This window comes from Nomascus leucogenys, chromosome 14 (assembly GCF_006542625.1).
Source record: "Nomascus leucogenys isolate Asia chromosome 14, Asia_NLE_v1, whole genome shotgun sequence".
In the NCBI taxonomy this organism is placed as follows: domain Eukaryota; kingdom Metazoa; phylum Chordata; class Mammalia; order Primates; family Hylobatidae; genus Nomascus; species Nomascus leucogenys.
This window is the reverse complement of record NC_044394.1, coordinates 90308823-90326029: the sequence shown is the minus strand read 5'-3', so window position 1 is coordinate 90326029 and position 17207 is coordinate 90308823. Positions and strand designations below refer to the sequence as shown.

Here is a 17207-nt window from a genome sequence, read left to right as displayed (position 1 = left end):
GTGTCCCTTTTAGTTAACCCATTTTGCCACAGTCCCTAGGACAAGGCCACATTTTTGGTTACAGCCCTGTGGGGCTCTTGTTTTTGTTGTGTTTTTTTGTTTTTGGGGGTTTTTTTTTAGAGACACCATCGCATTCTATCACCCAGGCTGGAGTGCAGTGGTGTGATCTCATTGCAACCTTAAACTCCTGGCCTTAAGTGATTCTCTTACCTTGGCCTCCCAAAATACTGTAATTACAGGTATGAGGCACCACACCCGGTCCAGATTCAGCTTCTTTAATCTCATCTTGAAATCTTTCTCCTCAAAGGCCAGGCACAGTCAGTCACACCTGTAATCCCAGAACTTTGGGAGGCCGAGGCAGGCAGTAGGCTCGCTTGAGCCTAGGAGTTGGAGGCTGCAATGAGCTATGATCACACCACTGCACTCCAGCCTGGGTGGCAGAGTAAGACTCTGTCTTCAAAAAAAAAAAAAGCCCAGCATGGTGGCTTACTCCTGTAATGCCAGCACTTTGGGAGGCCAAGGCAGGTGGCTCACTTGAGCTCAGGAGTTGGAGGCTGCAATGAGCTATGATCACACCATTTCACTCCAGCCTGGGTGACAGAGTGAGACTCTGTCTTTATTTTATTTTAAATTTATTTTTATTTTTTTGAGACAGAGTCTTGCTCTGTTGCCCAGGCTGGAGTGCAGTGGCGTGATCTCGGCTCACTGCAACCTCCATCTCCCAGGTTCAAGCGATTCTCCTACCTCAGCCTCCCAAGTAGCTGGGACTACAGGCGTGCACCACCACGCCCAACTAATTTTTGTATTTTTAGTAGAGACAGGGTTTCACCATGTTGGCCAGGATGGCCTCGATTTCTTGACCTGGTGATCCACCCGCCTCGGCCCAAAGTGCTGGGATTATAGGCATGAGCCACCGCACCCGGCCAATATCCTGTCTAAAAAAAGAAAGCTTTTTTCCCAAGACCAGCCATCTAGGATCCCTGGGCATAACCCACAAGTCCTCTGACTCAATTTTTGGTTCTGACTTTGAGTCTCTCATCCCAGAACCATGAGCTGGACTCCACTCCACCCCACCCTGCTTACCTTTAGTTCCACTTCACTCAGTGAGCTTCACTCACTGTTTTTCTCAACAGTTTTCTCACTTTCCTTTGTTTTCTCACAATTCTACACCTGGGGTGCCAATAGCCCATCTCTCTCAGATGAAAGTCCTCAGCCCCTTATCAAACATCGTCCTTTGCCCTCCCTCCCTGGTTTTCTAGGACCTGGATGGCATGGATGCTGATATCTTAGGTCTGAAGAAATCTAATCCAGCCCCTAGCAAAAAAGCTGCAAAGGACCCTGGGAAAGGAGAGCTGCTCAGCCACCCCAAGCCTGCAGGTGGGTCAGTAGCCAGTGAGAAAGGTGCATGGGAGACGGCTCCTCGCATCTGCTAGGGAGACTTTGAGGACGTGGAAGATGCTAGTAGGAAGCATTCATGTCCTTGGGTTTTCTCTGCGCAGGATGGAGAGGCCAAGGAGCAGTTGTGCGTGTGTGTGAGTGTGTGTGGTGGGGTAAAGGGACAGCTTGAGTTTCCTCCCTTCCTCGAGCTGTTCCAGGCCCTCTGGGTCCAACATGGGCAGCTCCTGGAGAAGCTGTGTGAGTTAAAATGGAGAACTCTATGGTAGCCTGTGCCTCTCCTGAACCCATGTCTCTAGAGTGACTCATGATGAGGGAGCAGAGGTAGCTCCTACCTCGTTTCCCTGCCAGAAGCCCATGGGAGAACTGGAGACTCCTCCCTTGGCTGTGCCCATGGCCATGAGCCCCCAGCTTCCCAGGAAGAAGTGCACCCCATCCCAGGGGCCCCAGTCCATGGATATGGGAGGAGGACTTTGGCCAGGAGAGACTCAGGCCCACGATCTTGTCTTCTGCTTCCTGCAGGTAGCACATGCCTGTAATCTCAGCTACTTGGGAGGCTGAGGCAAGAGAATCGTGTGAACTCAGGAGGTGGAGGTTGCACTGAGCCGAGATCATGCCACTGCACTCCAGCCTGGGTGATAAGAGCGAAACTCCATCTCAAAAAAAAAAAAAAAAAAAAAAGAGTACCAGAGTGGAACATTATGCACCAAAATGTTAAAAGTGAAAAGTGGTTCTCTCAAGACTTGGGAGTGGCACTGAGGGTGACTTTTTTTTTTTTTTTTTTTTTTTTTGAGACGGAGTCTCGCTCTGTTGCCCAGCCTGGAGTGCAGTGGCACGATCTCGGCTCACTGCAAGCTCCGCCTCCCGGGTTCACGCCATTCTCCTGCCTCAGCCTCTCCAAGTAGCTGGGACTACAGGTGCCCTCCACCACGCCCGGCTAATTTTTTTGTATTTTTAGTAGAGACGGAGTTTCACCGTGGTCACAATCTCCTGACCTCGTGATCCGCCCGCCTCGGCCTCCCAGCAGTAGTCCCAGCTGTAGTCCCAGCTACTCGGGAGGCTGAGGCAGGAGAATGGCGTGAACCCCGGTGGGGCGGAGCCTGCAGTGAGCCGAGATCGTGCCACTGCACTCCAACCTGGGCGACAGTGAGACTTCATCTCAAAAAAACAAACAAAAAAAAAAATCGTCATGAAATAATACTTACCATGACCACTGTTCATGCTCGGTTGTCTATGATTGAGATGCTGTTTGATTTGGAAACACACTGGCTGTGACACATTAAGCTGGTTTCTTGGCCCTCTCATGGGTAGCAGCTCGCATTTGAAAAGCACTGCTCTGGCCATGTTTCTCAAAGCATCAGCCCACAAGCTGTCCGCTGAGAATCGTTCTTGTGACACATGCAGCTCGCTGGACCTGACCTGGAGGGATCTTGGGGCAGGGCCCGGCTACTGCAAGGCCACTGCATCCTCCTGGCCAGTGCCTGAGGTGCTCCCTTCACAGCAGCTTCCCTCTGCTTGTCTTACACAACAAGCTACCAAATTCAGCTTTTGTTAGAATTTTGCAGCCACAAATGAGCTTGGTTTCCCCTACTCCAGATCATGGTCACAGGCTCCTTAATTCACAGACAGTGAAGATGCGTGGGGTGACAAGGACTTCACCTTTGGAGCCTATCAGCCCACCGTGGTCTCCTCTGAGGGCCAGCAGTCCCGCCGGCAGTCTGTCAGGTAAGTGGGGCCTGCAGGAGCCTTGGCCTCTTGAGACAGATCGGCCACTGGGAAGACAGGCCCCTGCAGCTGTCCCCTGTCCCACCCGAGAGTCTCATGTGGGAGGCCACAGGGTACAAGGTCGTCAGCTCTGCAGGTGCTGAAGGAAGCGGGAGATGGCCTGGTCCCGCCAGCCCAGACAGAGTGGTGGAGACGGCCCCAGTGGGAGCCCCCATCCCAGACACTGCTCAGGTTCGACAGTGCCCCACCCAGCCTCAGAAGGAAAGGGGCAGGTGGGCCTGCCTCCACCTAAAGCCCCTGAAATCATAAATGGCTGTGATGTCACTCGGTCTCCCCAAGGAATATACATCCCGATGCGTAGCAAGACCACTGGCCTCTGTGGTGGCTTCTTAGACCCCGCTTCCCAGGAACTCTGCTGTCGAACCTGCCATGACAATTCTGACAGTGTGATCCTCGCAGTTTACAAAAAGAAAATTACATCAGTGATAGGATTTCCTGAGTTTGGAGTTTTTTTCCCAGTATATATTTTAAACTTTGTATTTTGAAGTAATTTCAAACTTCAAAAGTCGGCTGGGTGTGGTGGCTCCTGCCTGTAATCTCAGCAGTTTGGGAGACCGAGGCAGGTGGATCACCTGAGGTCAGGAGTTCGAGACCAGCCTGGCCAACATGGTGAAACCCTGTCTCTGCTAAAAATACAAAAATTAGCAGGGCATGGTGGTGGGCGCCTGTGATTCCAGCTACTTGGGAGGCTGAGGCTGGACAATAGCTTGAACCCTAGAGGCGGAAGTTGTGGTGAGCTGAGGTTGCACCACTCACTGCACTCCAGCCTGGGCAATAGAGCGAGACTCCGTCTCAAAAAAAAAAAAACTTCAGAAGTTGTAAGAACAGCACCAGGAGCCCCTCTCATCCTTTCCCAGGTTCAGCAGTTGTTCCCATTGTGCCAGGTTGGCTTCTTCATCTTCTTTTTATCTGAATAGCTCTATGCTCATCGGCATTTCTTCCCACACCCAGTACGTTCTTAACCCTAGGAACCTGCTGCCACTGGTCAGTGACAGACAAAGGCCACGGCTGAACAAATGAAGTAACTGTTGTTGGAAAACCTGGAAACCACTTGATCCAACTTACTATTTTTAGACAGAGTCTCACTCTGTCGTGCAGGCTGGAGTTCAGTGGCATGATCTCGGCTTACCGCAACCTCTGCCTCCTGCGTTCAAGCAATTCTCGTGCCTCAGCCTCCCAAGTAGCTGGGACTACAGGCGCCCACCACCACACCTGGCTAATTTTTTTGTGTTTTTAGTAGAGATGGGGTTTCACATGTTGGCCAGGCTAGTCTTGAACTCCTGGCCTTAAGCAATCTGCCCACCCTGGCCTACCAAAGATCTGGGATTACAGGCATGAGCCACCGTGCTCGGCCTGATTTTTCTTTAGACCTGTGTGCCCATGGCTGTCATTTGATCCTGTTCCTGCTCTCTGTGGGTAGAACTGTCCCTGGTTCATGTGGTGGAAGTCAAGGTCTCTGTACTTCGTGGTGTTCTATAGACAGCATGTGGCCTGCCACCTGAGCCAGTCCAGAAGCCACTGCTCACTGGGCCTCAGCTGACTGTGCAGGGTCCCTGGGCATCGTGACGCCCAGCCACAGGCTGCCAGGGGGCCACTGGGACTGGCTGCTTCCCCTGTCTGACACCCTCCTTTCTGTCTTGAAGTAGGTTCTTAGCAGACAGTGGCCCAGACCCCAAGGGAGAACCAGGCTCCAAACAGAACCCTCCAACGGCTTCCAGCCCCATCCAGCCCAGGAAGGGAGGAGCTGACTGGTTGGGCCTCAAGGACGAGGACTTGGACCTGTTGCCTGCCTCACCCACCAGAGAGGCCCGTCGGGAAAGCTCAGTGCCTGTCACGCCCTCAGTGCCTCCTCCTGCGAGCCAGCACTCCATGCCAGCTGGGCTGCCCCGCTCCAGGGCAAAGCCAGCAACTGAAGGTGCAGGGTCCCCTGCCAAAGCCGGCCAGGCTTCCAAGCTGCGAGCCTCCAAGGAGGAGAAAGAGGAGGACTGGCTGAGCCATGCCCTGTCTCAGAAGAAGTCCCAAGGCCTGGCCAGAGAGCAGCATGCTGGGACCTCTGAGGGCCTGAGTTTGGTGGGGACAGCAGGCCATCCCCCTTCTGGCAGGTACAGGCTTGGGCTGCTGTGGCTAGTAGGGGGAGGACCGGCTGGGGACTTGAGCCCCTTTGCCCCTTCACCTGTTGCAGCCTCAGTCAGGAGTTGGGGAACAAGGCAGGGCGCCGTGGCCACAGAGGCCACTTCTTGGCTTTGCTACTCTGCCTTTCGGGCACTGCAGAGAGAGCCTCTGGCTCCCGGGCTTGCCCCAGGGACACACCCAAGAAGGAGGGCTGTTGACATTCATGCCCTGACTGCCATGGGGATGGGTGCTAACTTGATCGGGTAGAAGACAGAGGGTCCCTGAGGTGGCAGACACACCACTGCCCTGTCACAGCGCCCTCAGGCTGGAAGCCCCAGCATCCAAACAGCTGGTGCTTCTGCCGACTCCACTGAAGCGAGTGTGGCGTGTGTGAGCTGAGATGTCCCTGTGCTCTTTGAGAGTGTTAGAGGAGACACAGTGGCCGAGAGGCACCTCTTGGAGAAGCCCCTATCTGTGGGGCAGGATAGCGAGTGACCTCTGAGGGCAGGAAGGCACAAGGGGCTGGCAGGCTGGGGGAGTCCAGAGGAAGTGGTGAGATGTGCTGTGGCCAGAGCCCAGGGGAGTGAACTGGGCAATTTGTGACAGCCCAGGGACATCACCCTGTCCTGGGGTTGATGACAGGAGGGCAGTTTTGACTTTGACCTGAGGCCGAGGGGAAAGCTCAGGCCAAAACAGAAGAGAACCTGTCCCTTCACTGACCCATGAGCCGAGAAAGAGGTGGAAATAATGGGAAAGGGAGCCAGCCAGATTTGGTAGACCGAGCAGAACCCTAATCTAGAGCTGAGCCAAGTTAAGTGGGCTGGAACAGGGCTCTGAACTTGAACTTGACTCCAGTGTCTATAACATTTCCATTGTCACTGCTTGGACAGTGTCCATTCACTACACCACTTGGACACTGAGGCAGGAAGCGGGTACTCGAAGGGAAGAGACGCCCAGAAATCCCAGGAGCTCAGACGTGGGAGGAGAGCGCCCCAAGACGGGATGGTGGGAGCAGGAGGAAGGGGAGCCATGAGCTTCACGTGTGAAGCCCGTCCTAGGCCCTGTCTTCATCCAGCCTGACCTGGGCCTTCTGTCATCTTCACCTTGAACGCTGCCTTTCCTCAGCCAACCTGTCACCAGCACACAAGGGCTTGAGCACGCAGCTGCTGGAGGGAGCTCTGGAACAACCGCACGAGAAAGACCGTGTGTCAGGCCTAGCGTCTTGAGGTAGGCCTGGGCTGCGGGCTGAGCGGGAATGAGAGCATGGTGGGCAGCACAGGCCTCTGTCCTGAGAGAGGGACACAGAGGCTGCCCACCCTGCCCCATCCCAGTGCCCCACACAGAGACTGCCCACCCTGCCCCATCCCCGTGTCCCACGCAGAGGCTGCCCACCCTGCCCCATCCCCGTGTCCCACGCAGAGGCTGCCCACCCTGCCCCGTCCCCGTGTCCCACCAGAGGCTGCCCACCCTGCCCCGTCCCCGTGTCCCACGCAGAGGCTGCCCACCCTGCCCCGTCCCCGTGTCCCACGCAGAGGCTGCCCACCCTGCCCCGTCCCCGTGTCCCACGCAGAGGCTGCCCACCCTGCCCCGTCCCCGTGTCCCACGCAGAGGCTGCCCACCCTGCCCCGTCCCCGTGTCCCACGCAGAGGCTGCCCACCCTGCCCCGTCCCCGTGTCCCACGCAGAGGCTGCCCACCCTGCCCCGTCCCCGTGTCCCACGCAGAGGCTGCCCACCCTGCCCCGTCCCCGTGTCCCACCAGAGGCTGCCCACCCTGCCCCGTCCCCTTGTCCCACGCAGAGGCTGCCCACCCTGCCCCGTCCCGTTGTCCCACGCAGAGGCTGCCCACCCTGCCCCGTCCCCGTGTCCCACGCAGAGGCTGCCCACCCTGCCCCGTCCCCGTGTCCCACGCAGAGGCTGCCCACCCTGCCCCGTCCCCTTGTCCCACGCAGAGGCTGCCCACCCTGCCCCGTCTCCGTGTCCCACGCAGAGGCTGCCCACCCTGCCCCGTCCCCGTGTCCCACGCAGAGGCTGCCCACCCTGCCCCGTCCCCGTGTCCCATGCAGAGGCTGCCCACCCTGCCCTGTCCCCGTGTCCCACACAGAGGCTGCTCACCATGCCCCATCCCTGTGTCCTCAGGTCCCCTGTGACTCAGAAACATGCCGCCTCAGCACTCCCTACAGGTTCCCCAAAGAGGGGAACAGTCCCTGGAGACCTCTCGGCCACTGGTTTGTTTTTTGTTTTCTGCTTAATTTGGGAGTTTAACCCTGGGTGAGGAAGAGGTACCTTGAGCTTCCTTTGGGGTCCCCGGGACATGAGTGACACCAGCCCCTCCTGGACACTCGCAGGCCCAGAGCCCTGGGCCTCCTGCTCATTTCTCTGCTGTTGATGTTTCAGAGCCTGCCACATGTTTCCCGAGCACCCAGGAACCCACAGAGCCTTCCATGCCCATCCAGGTAGGGGTGTGGGCAGACAGGTCTAGCTCAGGGCCCAGGGAGCAATTCTCCATGCCCAGAGGCAACACCAACAGTTTGACTTGATGACCTGCCAGGAAAAATGTTTCAAACATACCAAATGTGACGTCAGCCAGCTCCCCCTGGCACCCCCAACCAGAACTTGCCTGAATTTCTAGCCTCGCTGCTCCCGGGCAGAGCTGGGTGTTAATTTGCCTACATCAGGCCGGGGAGCTGGGATGCTGCAGTCAGAAAGCAGGGGAGCTGGGATGCCGCAGTCAGAAAGCAGGGCCGCAGGGTCCTGTTCTGTCAAGAAAGCCTCCTCCACCCCTGCCATCCTCCCACCACACCTCTGCCTCTGTTTCCCATGTGTGGCAGTCACCTGTGATACCTGGGCCTGGGAGGTGTGGCCCTCCCAAGAATGTGTCCCTGAGAGATGGTGGGTAGGGGACAGCTCGTGGGAACCAGATTAGTGTCAACATGTGGGCTTCAGGCCTGACAGGAAAAGCCAGCATCAGCTTTTGTCATAGCGAAGACTCTGCTGGGGCTCAGCCATTTGTCTGGGAAGCCGGAGACCATGCTGGGAGGAAGCTGTTCCAGGGGATGGAGGGAGACATGCTCCTGACCAGACCTGCAAGGGGAGGTACAGTGGGGACTGCTCAGCCGCAGTGACTGTGACTTTCCAAGGCCTTGGCCCCATCTGCAGCCACAGATCAGATGCAGGGAGGTCCAGTGAGCAGTGGTCCAGGAGGTAGCTGATCTCAGTTGGGCCCCTGTCCCCTCCCTAGCCAGGAACACCTCTCTTCCTCTCCTCCAGTCCCTGCTTCCAGAGTCCCTGGCCTGGAGCCTGCTGCTGGGCACAGAATACCAGAAGCAGCTCCTGGCAGCACGGGTGCAGCTTCAGAGCAGGCCCACCGAGCTCCAGGCCAAACTGCTGCAGAGCCAGACCCGGCTGGAAGAGCTGGTGGCCCAGGTGAGGGGCAGCGGGGCCGCTGGCGCTGGGGACAGGGTTGCAACGGGAGGGAACACTGAGAGTGGCTGGAAGCTTCCCCAGGAGGGAGGAAGGGCTGTTGGCACAGGGCAGTGTGGAGTACAGCCACCTCCCCTCCCTGGTCGCTGGCCCTCCTGCTGTCTCCCAGGTGCAGAAGCTGGAGCTGGAACGGGCCCAGCATGAGCTGCTGCTGGGGAGTCTGCAGCAGCAGCACCAGGCAGACCTGGAGCTCATCGAGAGTGCACACAGGTACCCTGGCGCTGGCCCCAGCTCTGCTCTCACACTGACCCCAAAGTCCACCCCAGTGTGCCTGGAGAGGCCTTTAGGTGGCAGCCCTCTGCCTTCCTTGCACCATGGCTGGGTGTTCTGTTGGCAGAAGCCGCATCAAGGTGCTAGAAACATCGTACCAGCAACGGGAGGAGCGGCTCCGGAGAGAGAACGAGGAGCTGTCAGCTCGGTATCTGTCGCACTGCCAGGAGGCCGAACAGGCCCGTGCTGAGCTTACGGCCCAACACCAGCGGCGCTTGGCGGCCATAGCGCAGGAGAAGGACCAGGAAATGGAGCGGCTCCGGGAGCTGCAGCGGTGAGGCCCAGGGACAGGCAGCTGGGGAGCAGGCTTGCAAGGAGTAACTAGAAGAGAGCCATCCCCACGAGACCCTTCGCTGTAGCTCAGCAGCCTTTGGACAGGGGTTGGGTCCTTCCCTCCCAGTCCAGTGAGTGAGGACTGAGGGCTGAGCACACTGACCCATCACACCCATGGGTGGGGGTGCCAGCTGCTCTTACAGAGGCAGGAGGGGGTACCCACAGGCTGTTCAGGCACAGCACGGCAGCAGCAAGCCCCCCAGGGTCTAACTAAGCACAGGGTCGTCCACTTGCCTGCTCACCCAGTAGAGGCTAGAAACAAGATCCACCTGAGAAAGGCTTGTGCTGTTGTGCCTACCATGTTGATAGGGTTGCCTTTCTAGAAGAGAAGGAAACTTAAGAAAAGTTACCTAAGGGAGTCAGAGGTCGATGAAGGCAGAGGCAGCCTTTTAAGACTGCTCAGGACCGGGTGCAATGGCATACCCCTGTAATCCCAGCACTTTGGGAGACCGAGGTGGGAGGATCACTTGAGGCCAGGAGTTTGAGACCAGCCTGGGCAACACAGTGAGACCTCGTCTCTAAAAACAATTTTTAAATTAGCTGACATGATAGTGCACTCCTGTAGTTCCAGCTACTTGGGAGGCTGAGGCAGGAGGATACCTTGAGCCCAAGAGATCAAGGCTGCAATGAGCTATGATCATGCCACTGCACTCCAGCCTGGACTACAGAACAAAACCCTGTCTCTAAAAACATTTAAAAAACAAAATAAACACTTGGGAGGCCAAGGCAGGAGGATTGCTTGAGGCTAGGAGTTCAAGACCAGCCTGGGCAACATAGTGAAACCTCATCTCTACCAAAAAAAAAAGAAAAGAAAGAAAGACTGCTTGGGGCCGGCTGCGGTGGCTCACACCTGTAATCCCAGCACTTTGGGAGGCCAAGGTGGGCAGATTGCCTGAGCTCAGGAATTCGAGACCAGCCTGGGCAACACGGTGAAACACCATCTCTACTAAAATACAAAAAATTAGGCGTGGTGGTGAGCGTCTATAGTCCCAGCCACTGGGGAGGCTGAGGCAGGAGAATTGGTTGAACCCAGGAGGCAGAGGTTGCAGTGAGCCGAGATCACGCCACTGAACTCCAGCCTGGGCAACAGAGCGAGACTCTGGGCGACAGAGCGAAACTCCATCTCTGAAAAAAAAAAAAAAAAGCTGAATAAGGGGAGGAATGTCCATCTTAGTGCGTGTAGCATTGAGGCACCATGACAGATAAGACAGAGGAGCTGGGGAAACTGAGGCAGTGCCCAGCGGAGGAGAGGCCTGGGAGCAAGGGCTGCACGGAAGCACGCCCTTCCACAAGGAGTTGCCGCATCTGGGTGGTCCAGCTCAGAGTGACGGCCTTCCCCTCCCGCCTCCCCTCAGGGCGTCCATCCTAGACATGCGCAGAGACCATGAGGAGCAGCTGCAGCGGCTAAAGCTGCTGAAGGACCGAGAGGTCGATGCGGCCACCAGTGCCACCTCCCACACGCGGTATGTGCACTGTCCCAACAATGCCCGCCTGAGGTTGGGGGCCAGGGGGTCCCCGAGACCTTCAGGTGGGGTTGACCCAGTCTTCTTCCAGGTCCCTGAATAGCATCATCCACCAGATGGAGAAGTTCTCCAGCAGCCTGCAAGAGCTGTCCTCCCGCGTGGAGGCTTCGCACCTCACCACCTCCCAGGAGCGGAAGCTGGGGATCCAGCAGCGTGATGAGCAGCTGCGGGGTATGCCCTCCCCTCTCAGCCACCCGGGCTCCTGGTGGGAAGGGGAGCAGCTGCTGAGCACCCTGTGGGTTGCCCCCAGCACTGCAGGAGTGGCTGGGCCAGCAGCAGCGGGACATGGAGGAGGAGCGGAGCCGGCAACAGGAGGTCATCGGGAAGATGGAGGCACGGCTGAATGAGCAGAGCCGGCTGCTGGAGCAGGTGAGGCCCGTCCTCCTGGCCCTCCTGCCACAGGGCCTCTTCTCTAGGGCACCCACAGGTGTGGCGGCACTCCCCTGACCTCACCTCCTCAGGAGGTCAGCGCCCCACCTGCGGCTTCCTGCCTCTACATCTCCCTGCCCTGGCCCAGGCCCTCAGCACTGCCCACCTGAGCACAGGGGCCGCCTGGCCAGGCCCCCACCACGCCCTGCCTGCTCCTCAGCACCGCAAGCCCCTCGGCCACCTTGGCTGCCCTCCACAGTCTAGCCCCCGCAACCATCAGCTGCACTTCCCACTTCCTGACACTCGAATCCATCACATCAGCTGAGGCCTGACATTGGGACAGATGCTCTTGCCCATTAAATGTCATCCTAGCCTCTTCAGCTCTCACAGAGACATTTGAACTCCCTAGATACCTTTCATATATAAGCACATGCTTTATTTAAATAATAGTGACCTTAGCCAGGCACAGTAGCCTGTGCCTATAATCCCAGCTATTTGAGGGGCTGAGGCAGGGGGATCACTTAAGCCCAATAATTTGAGACCAGCCTAGCAAGACCATAAAAAAATTTTTTTAGACCAGGCAAGTTGGCTCATGCCTGTAATTCCAGCACTTCGGGAGGCCAAGGCTGGAGGATCACTTGAACTCAGGAGTTCGAGACCAGCCTGGCCAACATGGTGAAACTAAAAATAAAAAAAAAAAACTAGCCAGGCGTGCTGGCGCATGCCTGTAATCCCAGCTACTGGAGAGGCTGAGGCAGGAGAATCGCTTGAACCCAGGATGCGGAGGTTGCAGTGAGTGGAGATCATACCACTGTACACCAGTCTGGTTAACAGAGCGAGACTCTGTCTCAATAAATAAATAAATAAATACAAACATTTAAATTTTGTTTTAATTAACTGGGTGTGGTGATGCGCACCTGCAGTCCCTGCCTTTGCTCACTTCCTTTTCCTTACCTGTGGAAATCTTTCTAGGCTGAATTCAATGGTAAGGAATCTTTCGATGCTACCACCTCCACGAAGCCTTCCTTGTCCTCCCACCTATCTTTTTGTCCTCAGCTAGTAGCTGTCGTCTTCTAAGGTTTTACAAAGCACTGTTATTTTTTAGAGACAGGGTCTTGCTGTGTTGCCCAGGCTGGAGTGCAGTGGTGTGATCATAGCTCACTGCAGCCTGACCTCCTTGGCTCAAGCCATCCTCCTGCCTCAGCTTCCTGAGTAGCTGGGACTACGGGCGCAAACCACCACACCCAGCTAATAGTGTATTTTTTATTGAGATGTGGGTCTCGCCATGTTGCCCAGGCTGGTCTTGAACTCTTAGGCTCAAGCAATCTGCCCACTTACGCCTCCCAACATTTTGAGAGTACAGGTAGGAGCCACCACGCCTGGCCAAAAAAAAAATTTTTTTTAGAGGTGGGGTCTCACTGTGACTCAGGCTGGAGTGCAGTGGCGAGATCTCAGCTCACTGCAGCTTGAACCTCCTGGGCTCAAGCAATCTTCCCACCTCCGCCCCCAAGTAGCTGGGATCACAGGTGCATGCCACTATACCCAGCTAATTTTTTGTATTTTTTGTAGAAACGAGGGTTTGCCATGTTGCCCAGGCTGATCTCAAACTCCTGAGCTCAGACAATCTGCCCACTTTGGCCTCCCAAAGTGCAGGGATTACAGGTGTGAGCCACCATGCCCAGCCAAAAACTTTTTTTTTTTTTTTTTTTTTGTCAGAGTCTCGCTCTGTCACCCAGGCTGTAGTACAGTGGCGCAGTCTCAGCTCACTGCAACCTTCGCCTCCTGGGTTCAAGACATTCTCCTGCCTCAGCCTCCTGAGCTACTGGGATTACAGGCAACTGCCACCACGCTCAGCTAATTTTTGTATTTTTAGTAGAGATGGGTTTCACCATGTTGGCCAAGCTGGTCTTGAACTCCTGACCTCAGGTGATCCACCTGTCTCAGCCCCCCAAAGTGCTGGGATTATAGGGCTAAGCCACTGTGCCTGGCCCAAAAAAATGTTTTTAAAGAAGAAAATAAAAATATCCCACTAGTCAGAGATGTCCACTGCTGACCTGATATCTATCCTATAGCCATATCAACATAGATAGAGATGCTTTTATGTTGTGAACCATTTTGATGCGCCTCTTCATTTGGTAACTGTGTTAAGCATCTGCCTGGGGTCAGGCACAGTGAAGCTCTCGCCTCGTGCTGTGTGTGGCCGGGCCCACAGCACAGCATTAGGCCACCCTGTGTTTAGCCTGCTTGGCTGATGGGTGAGGACAGGCAGTGTGTGTAGCTGGCGATTCAATGGCAGGGATATTGTTGCTCTTTGGCCCTCCCAAGCTGCTAGCCTTGGTGCTGTTGGAGACCTGAGGGTTGGGAGGGCACCTGCTGGGTCCTCCTCTTGGGCAGAATCGTGCGGGCTGGGCCCTGGCAGTGCCTCCCAGGCACCCCTCATTTTGTGCCTCTTTGGGAAGGATGGGTCAGTGGCATAGTGTGGGAGACACTGGTGGGTTCATGCAGCTTCTCAGGGAGTGGCCAGGCATGATCCTCAGGGCAGGAACCACGCTCTCAGTCCTGCCCTGGGCCCTACAGGAACGCTGGCGGGTGACTGCCGAGCAGTCCAAGGCGGAGTCCATGCAGCGCGCCCTAGAGGAGCAAAGGAAGGTCACGGCCCAGCAGATGGCCATGGAAAGGGCGGAGCTGGAGCGAGCCAAGGTGAGTCAAGCCACCGCACTCAGCCCCTGCCCCTGCCATTATGCCCAGGGACACTCACCCCGTGCCCTCACCCCCACATCCCAGAGCGCCTTGCTGGAGGAGCAGAAGTCGGTCATGCTCAAGTGCGGGGAGGAGCGGCGGCGCCTGGCTGCCGAGTGGGCGGAGTTCTCCGCGCAGCAAAAGCTGAGTAAGGAGCGGGCAGAGCGCGAGGCCGAGCGGGCGCTGCAGGTGGACACCCAGCGGGAGGGCACCCTCATCAGCCTGGCCAAGGTAGGGCCCAGAGCCTGCGGACAGTGGAGGGCCCAGGGGAGCCTGCGCCCCTCCATCTGGACATATCCGCTTCCAGTCTTAGGAAAGGAGAGTGTAGCACTAATGTCACAAGAGCATAGGGATTAAAACAGTAATCGCATCATCATGCTAACAGCTTCCTCGTATTGTCCCAGGTGCATTATACACATTTTATTTGATCCTCATATTCCCATGACTTTGATCATTTAGAAATGAGAAAACCGAACTTCAGAGTTGAGCCTGCCACAGTCACGTGGCTTGTGAGGGCAACACTCCGGCTTGGCCCCAGGCTTCTCTGGCTCTCCCTGGAAGCCCCTGGCTCCGCCAGCCCCTCCCAGGGGCAGGGTGGGCAGAGGGGACCCTAAAGTCCTGCACAGAGCGCAGCGCAACTCCTGGGAGGAGAATGCAGCAGGGCCTCCGCCGTCTCCAGGAGCAGGCTGAGCTGAAGATCAGGGCCAGCGAGCTCCGGGCCGAGGAGAAGCAGCTGGCAGCAGAGAGAGCAGCCCTGGAGCAGGAGCGGCAGGAGCTGCGGCTGGAGAAGGAGAGGATCAACGCCACCGCCCTGCGTGTCAAGCTCCGTGCCGAGGAGGTGGAGAGCATGAGCAAGGTGCTGCTCGGGCACATGGGCGTGGGCGCAGCTGAGCCCAGGCAGCCCTGACCCAGGCAGCCTCCCTGCAGGTGGCCTCCGAGAAGTACGAGGAGGGGGAGCGGGCATTGCGCGAGGCCCGGCAGGTGCAGGCAGAGCAGCAGGCCCGGTTGCAGGCGGTGCAGCAACAGCAGGAGCGGCTCCGGAAGCAGGAGCAGCACATGCACCAGGCAAGGCTCCCTGAGTGTATGGCGCCCCTGCCCCCGGCACCCCCAGCCTCCCACCTCACAGCTGAGTCCTTCTTTCCGGGGGAACGGGGACAGGAGCATCTGAGTCTGGCCCAGCAGAGGCTGCAACTGGACCACGCACGACAGGACCTGCCCTCCAACCTTGTGGGTCTGTTCCCCAGGGCCCAGGACCCTGCAGCCTCCAGCCAGAGTGGTGAGTGGCTCCAGAAGGAAGAGCCGGCGGCTCAGGACTGGGCAGGGGCAGTGCTAGGAGTGGGCAGGCCCTCCTCCAGCCGCTCCAGTTAAGGCGGCCAGCTGGGTTTTACAGTCGCCTTATTTCTTTTTTACACAAATAATGTGTGTTAGATAAATCAGAAATAGAGGAACACTATTATGAAAAATGTCACCTTTTTGTAACTCTGGACTCAGGAAAAAAAAAAGGAAATAAAAAAAGTCATCATCAGGCTGGGTGTGGTGGCTCATGCCTGTAATCTCAGCACTTTCGGTGGCTGAGGCAGGTGGATCACCTGAGGTCAGGAGTTCAAGACCAGCCTGGCCAACATAATGAAACCCTATCTCTACTAAAAATACAAAATTAGCCAGGCGTGGTGCCTGTAATCCCAGCTACTCAGGAGGCTCAGGCAGGAGAGTCACTCGAACCCAAGAAGTGGAGGTTGCAGTAAGCCGAGATTGTGCCGCTGCACTCCAGCCTGGGGAACAGAGCAAGACTCTGTTTAAAAAAAAAAAAACAAAGTCACCCTCAACGCCACTCCCGAGTCTTGAGAGAACCACTTTTCACTTTTAACATTTTGGTGCATAATGTTCCACTCTGGTACTTTTTTTTTTTTTGAGATGGAGTTTCGCTCTTATCACCCAGGCTAGAGTGCAGTGGCATGATCTCGGCTCAGTGCAACCTCCACCTCCTGAGTTCACGCGATTCTCTTGCCTCAGCCTCCCAAGTAGCTGAGATTACAGGCATGTGCTACCATGCCTGGCTAATTTTGTATTTTTAGCAGAGATAGGGTTTTGCCATTTTGGCCAGGCTGGTCTTGAACTCCTGACCTCAGGTGATCCACCCGCCTTGGCCTCCCAAAGTGCAGGGATTACAGGCATGAGCCAACGCGCCCAGCCTGGTACATGTTTTTAAAAACAAAATTAGGATTGTATGTGTTGTTCGATAACTTTACTTTTTTTCACTCAGTAATGTACACGTGGAACAGGTTTTCAGATCAGTCATTAAACATTTAGTCAGTTCCCAATCAGCACAGTTTTCCACTGTGAGGCTGCTCTGTGCTGAGTGATTTGTTGTCTTAAAGAGAAAGAGTACCCAGTGGACATCTTCCTACATATGTCTTTGCACCTTTGCCTGATTATTTCACTGAAATAAATTCCTATAAATGGTCTTGCCAGGTAGGAGCAGGTATGCATTTGCCAGAGGCTTCTGAGAGTTAATGCCATTGCACTCTGAGTATATGGCCAGGGTCCACCCACTGGCAGGGGGAGCAGCTCTGCAGGAACAAGCTGTGACTGCCCGGTGTTTCCACCAACACTTTGGTCCCTGACTTCTTCCTTGGCCTTTTCAGCCCTCATGCCTCCTGCTCCTACCACCCGTTGGTGCAGCCAGCCACCGACTGGCCTGGACCCCAGCCCCTTGCACCTCCATGCCAGGCTGGTGCTGCTGAGGCACATGGCAGAGCAGGTGAGTCTCTCCTGGCCTTGGGGATCCTTGTGTTCACGAGTCCTTCTAGCTCGGGGCAGAGGCAGGGAGGAGCACATGGTAGCCCTGGGGAGGGGTGACCCCAGCTCCTGGGGAGTAAAACTGCAGTTTGCTTAGTGAGCCAATGCTCAGACCTCCCCACTAGGCCAGGTTCTGTGCAAAGCAATTTGCATATGTCATCTCAGTTAAACCTCATGAAAACCTATAGTAATAATGATAACAGGCTGGGCACAGTGGCTCACACCTGTAATCCCAACACTTTGGGAGGTTGAAGCAGGAGGATCACTTGAGCCCAGGAGTTTGAGACCAGCCTGGGCAATATGTTGAGACCCCGTCTCTACAAAATGAAAAACTAAAAAAATAGGACCGGGTGCATGGCTCACAGCTGTAATCCCGGCACTTTGGGAGGCTATGGTGGGAGG

General features: G+C 56.2%; 1 protein-coding gene across 5 annotated transcripts in view; it reads left to right on the top strand.

The window, feature by feature from the left end:
* The window catches only part of FBF1 (Fas binding factor 1), a 31471-nt gene that overhangs the window by 12103 nt on the left and 2161 nt on the right, over nucleotides 1-17207 (top strand). For 4 of the 5 annotated variants that reach the window (XM_030827026.1, XM_030827025.1, XM_030827027.1 and 1 more), the window contains exons 8-25: nucleotides 1260-1377; nucleotides 3021-3120; nucleotides 4824-5282; nucleotides 6418-6519; nucleotides 7429-7517; nucleotides 7687-7745; nucleotides 8560-8715; nucleotides 8882-8982; nucleotides 9110-9316; nucleotides 10731-10838; nucleotides 10930-11069; nucleotides 11149-11267; nucleotides 13845-13967; nucleotides 14052-14237; nucleotides 14686-14862; nucleotides 14934-15071; nucleotides 15165-15282; nucleotides 16652-16767. In XM_030827026.1, the coding sequence (XP_030682886.1) occupies nucleotides 1260-1377; nucleotides 3021-3120; nucleotides 4824-5282; nucleotides 6418-6519; nucleotides 7429-7517; nucleotides 7687-7745; nucleotides 8560-8715; nucleotides 8882-8982; nucleotides 9110-9316; nucleotides 10731-10838; nucleotides 10930-11069; nucleotides 11149-11267; nucleotides 13845-13967; nucleotides 14052-14237; nucleotides 14686-14862; nucleotides 14934-15071; nucleotides 15165-15282; nucleotides 16652-16767 (2616 nt within the window). The remainder of the gene's footprint in view (nucleotides 1-1259; nucleotides 1378-3020; nucleotides 3121-4823; nucleotides 5283-6417; nucleotides 6520-7428; nucleotides 7518-7686; nucleotides 7746-8559; nucleotides 8716-8881; nucleotides 8983-9109; nucleotides 9317-10730; nucleotides 10839-10929; nucleotides 11070-11148; nucleotides 11268-13844; nucleotides 13968-14051; nucleotides 14238-14685; nucleotides 14863-14933; nucleotides 15072-15164; nucleotides 15283-16651; nucleotides 16768-17207) is intronic. The other variant, XM_030827029.1, reaches the window with a different exon arrangement.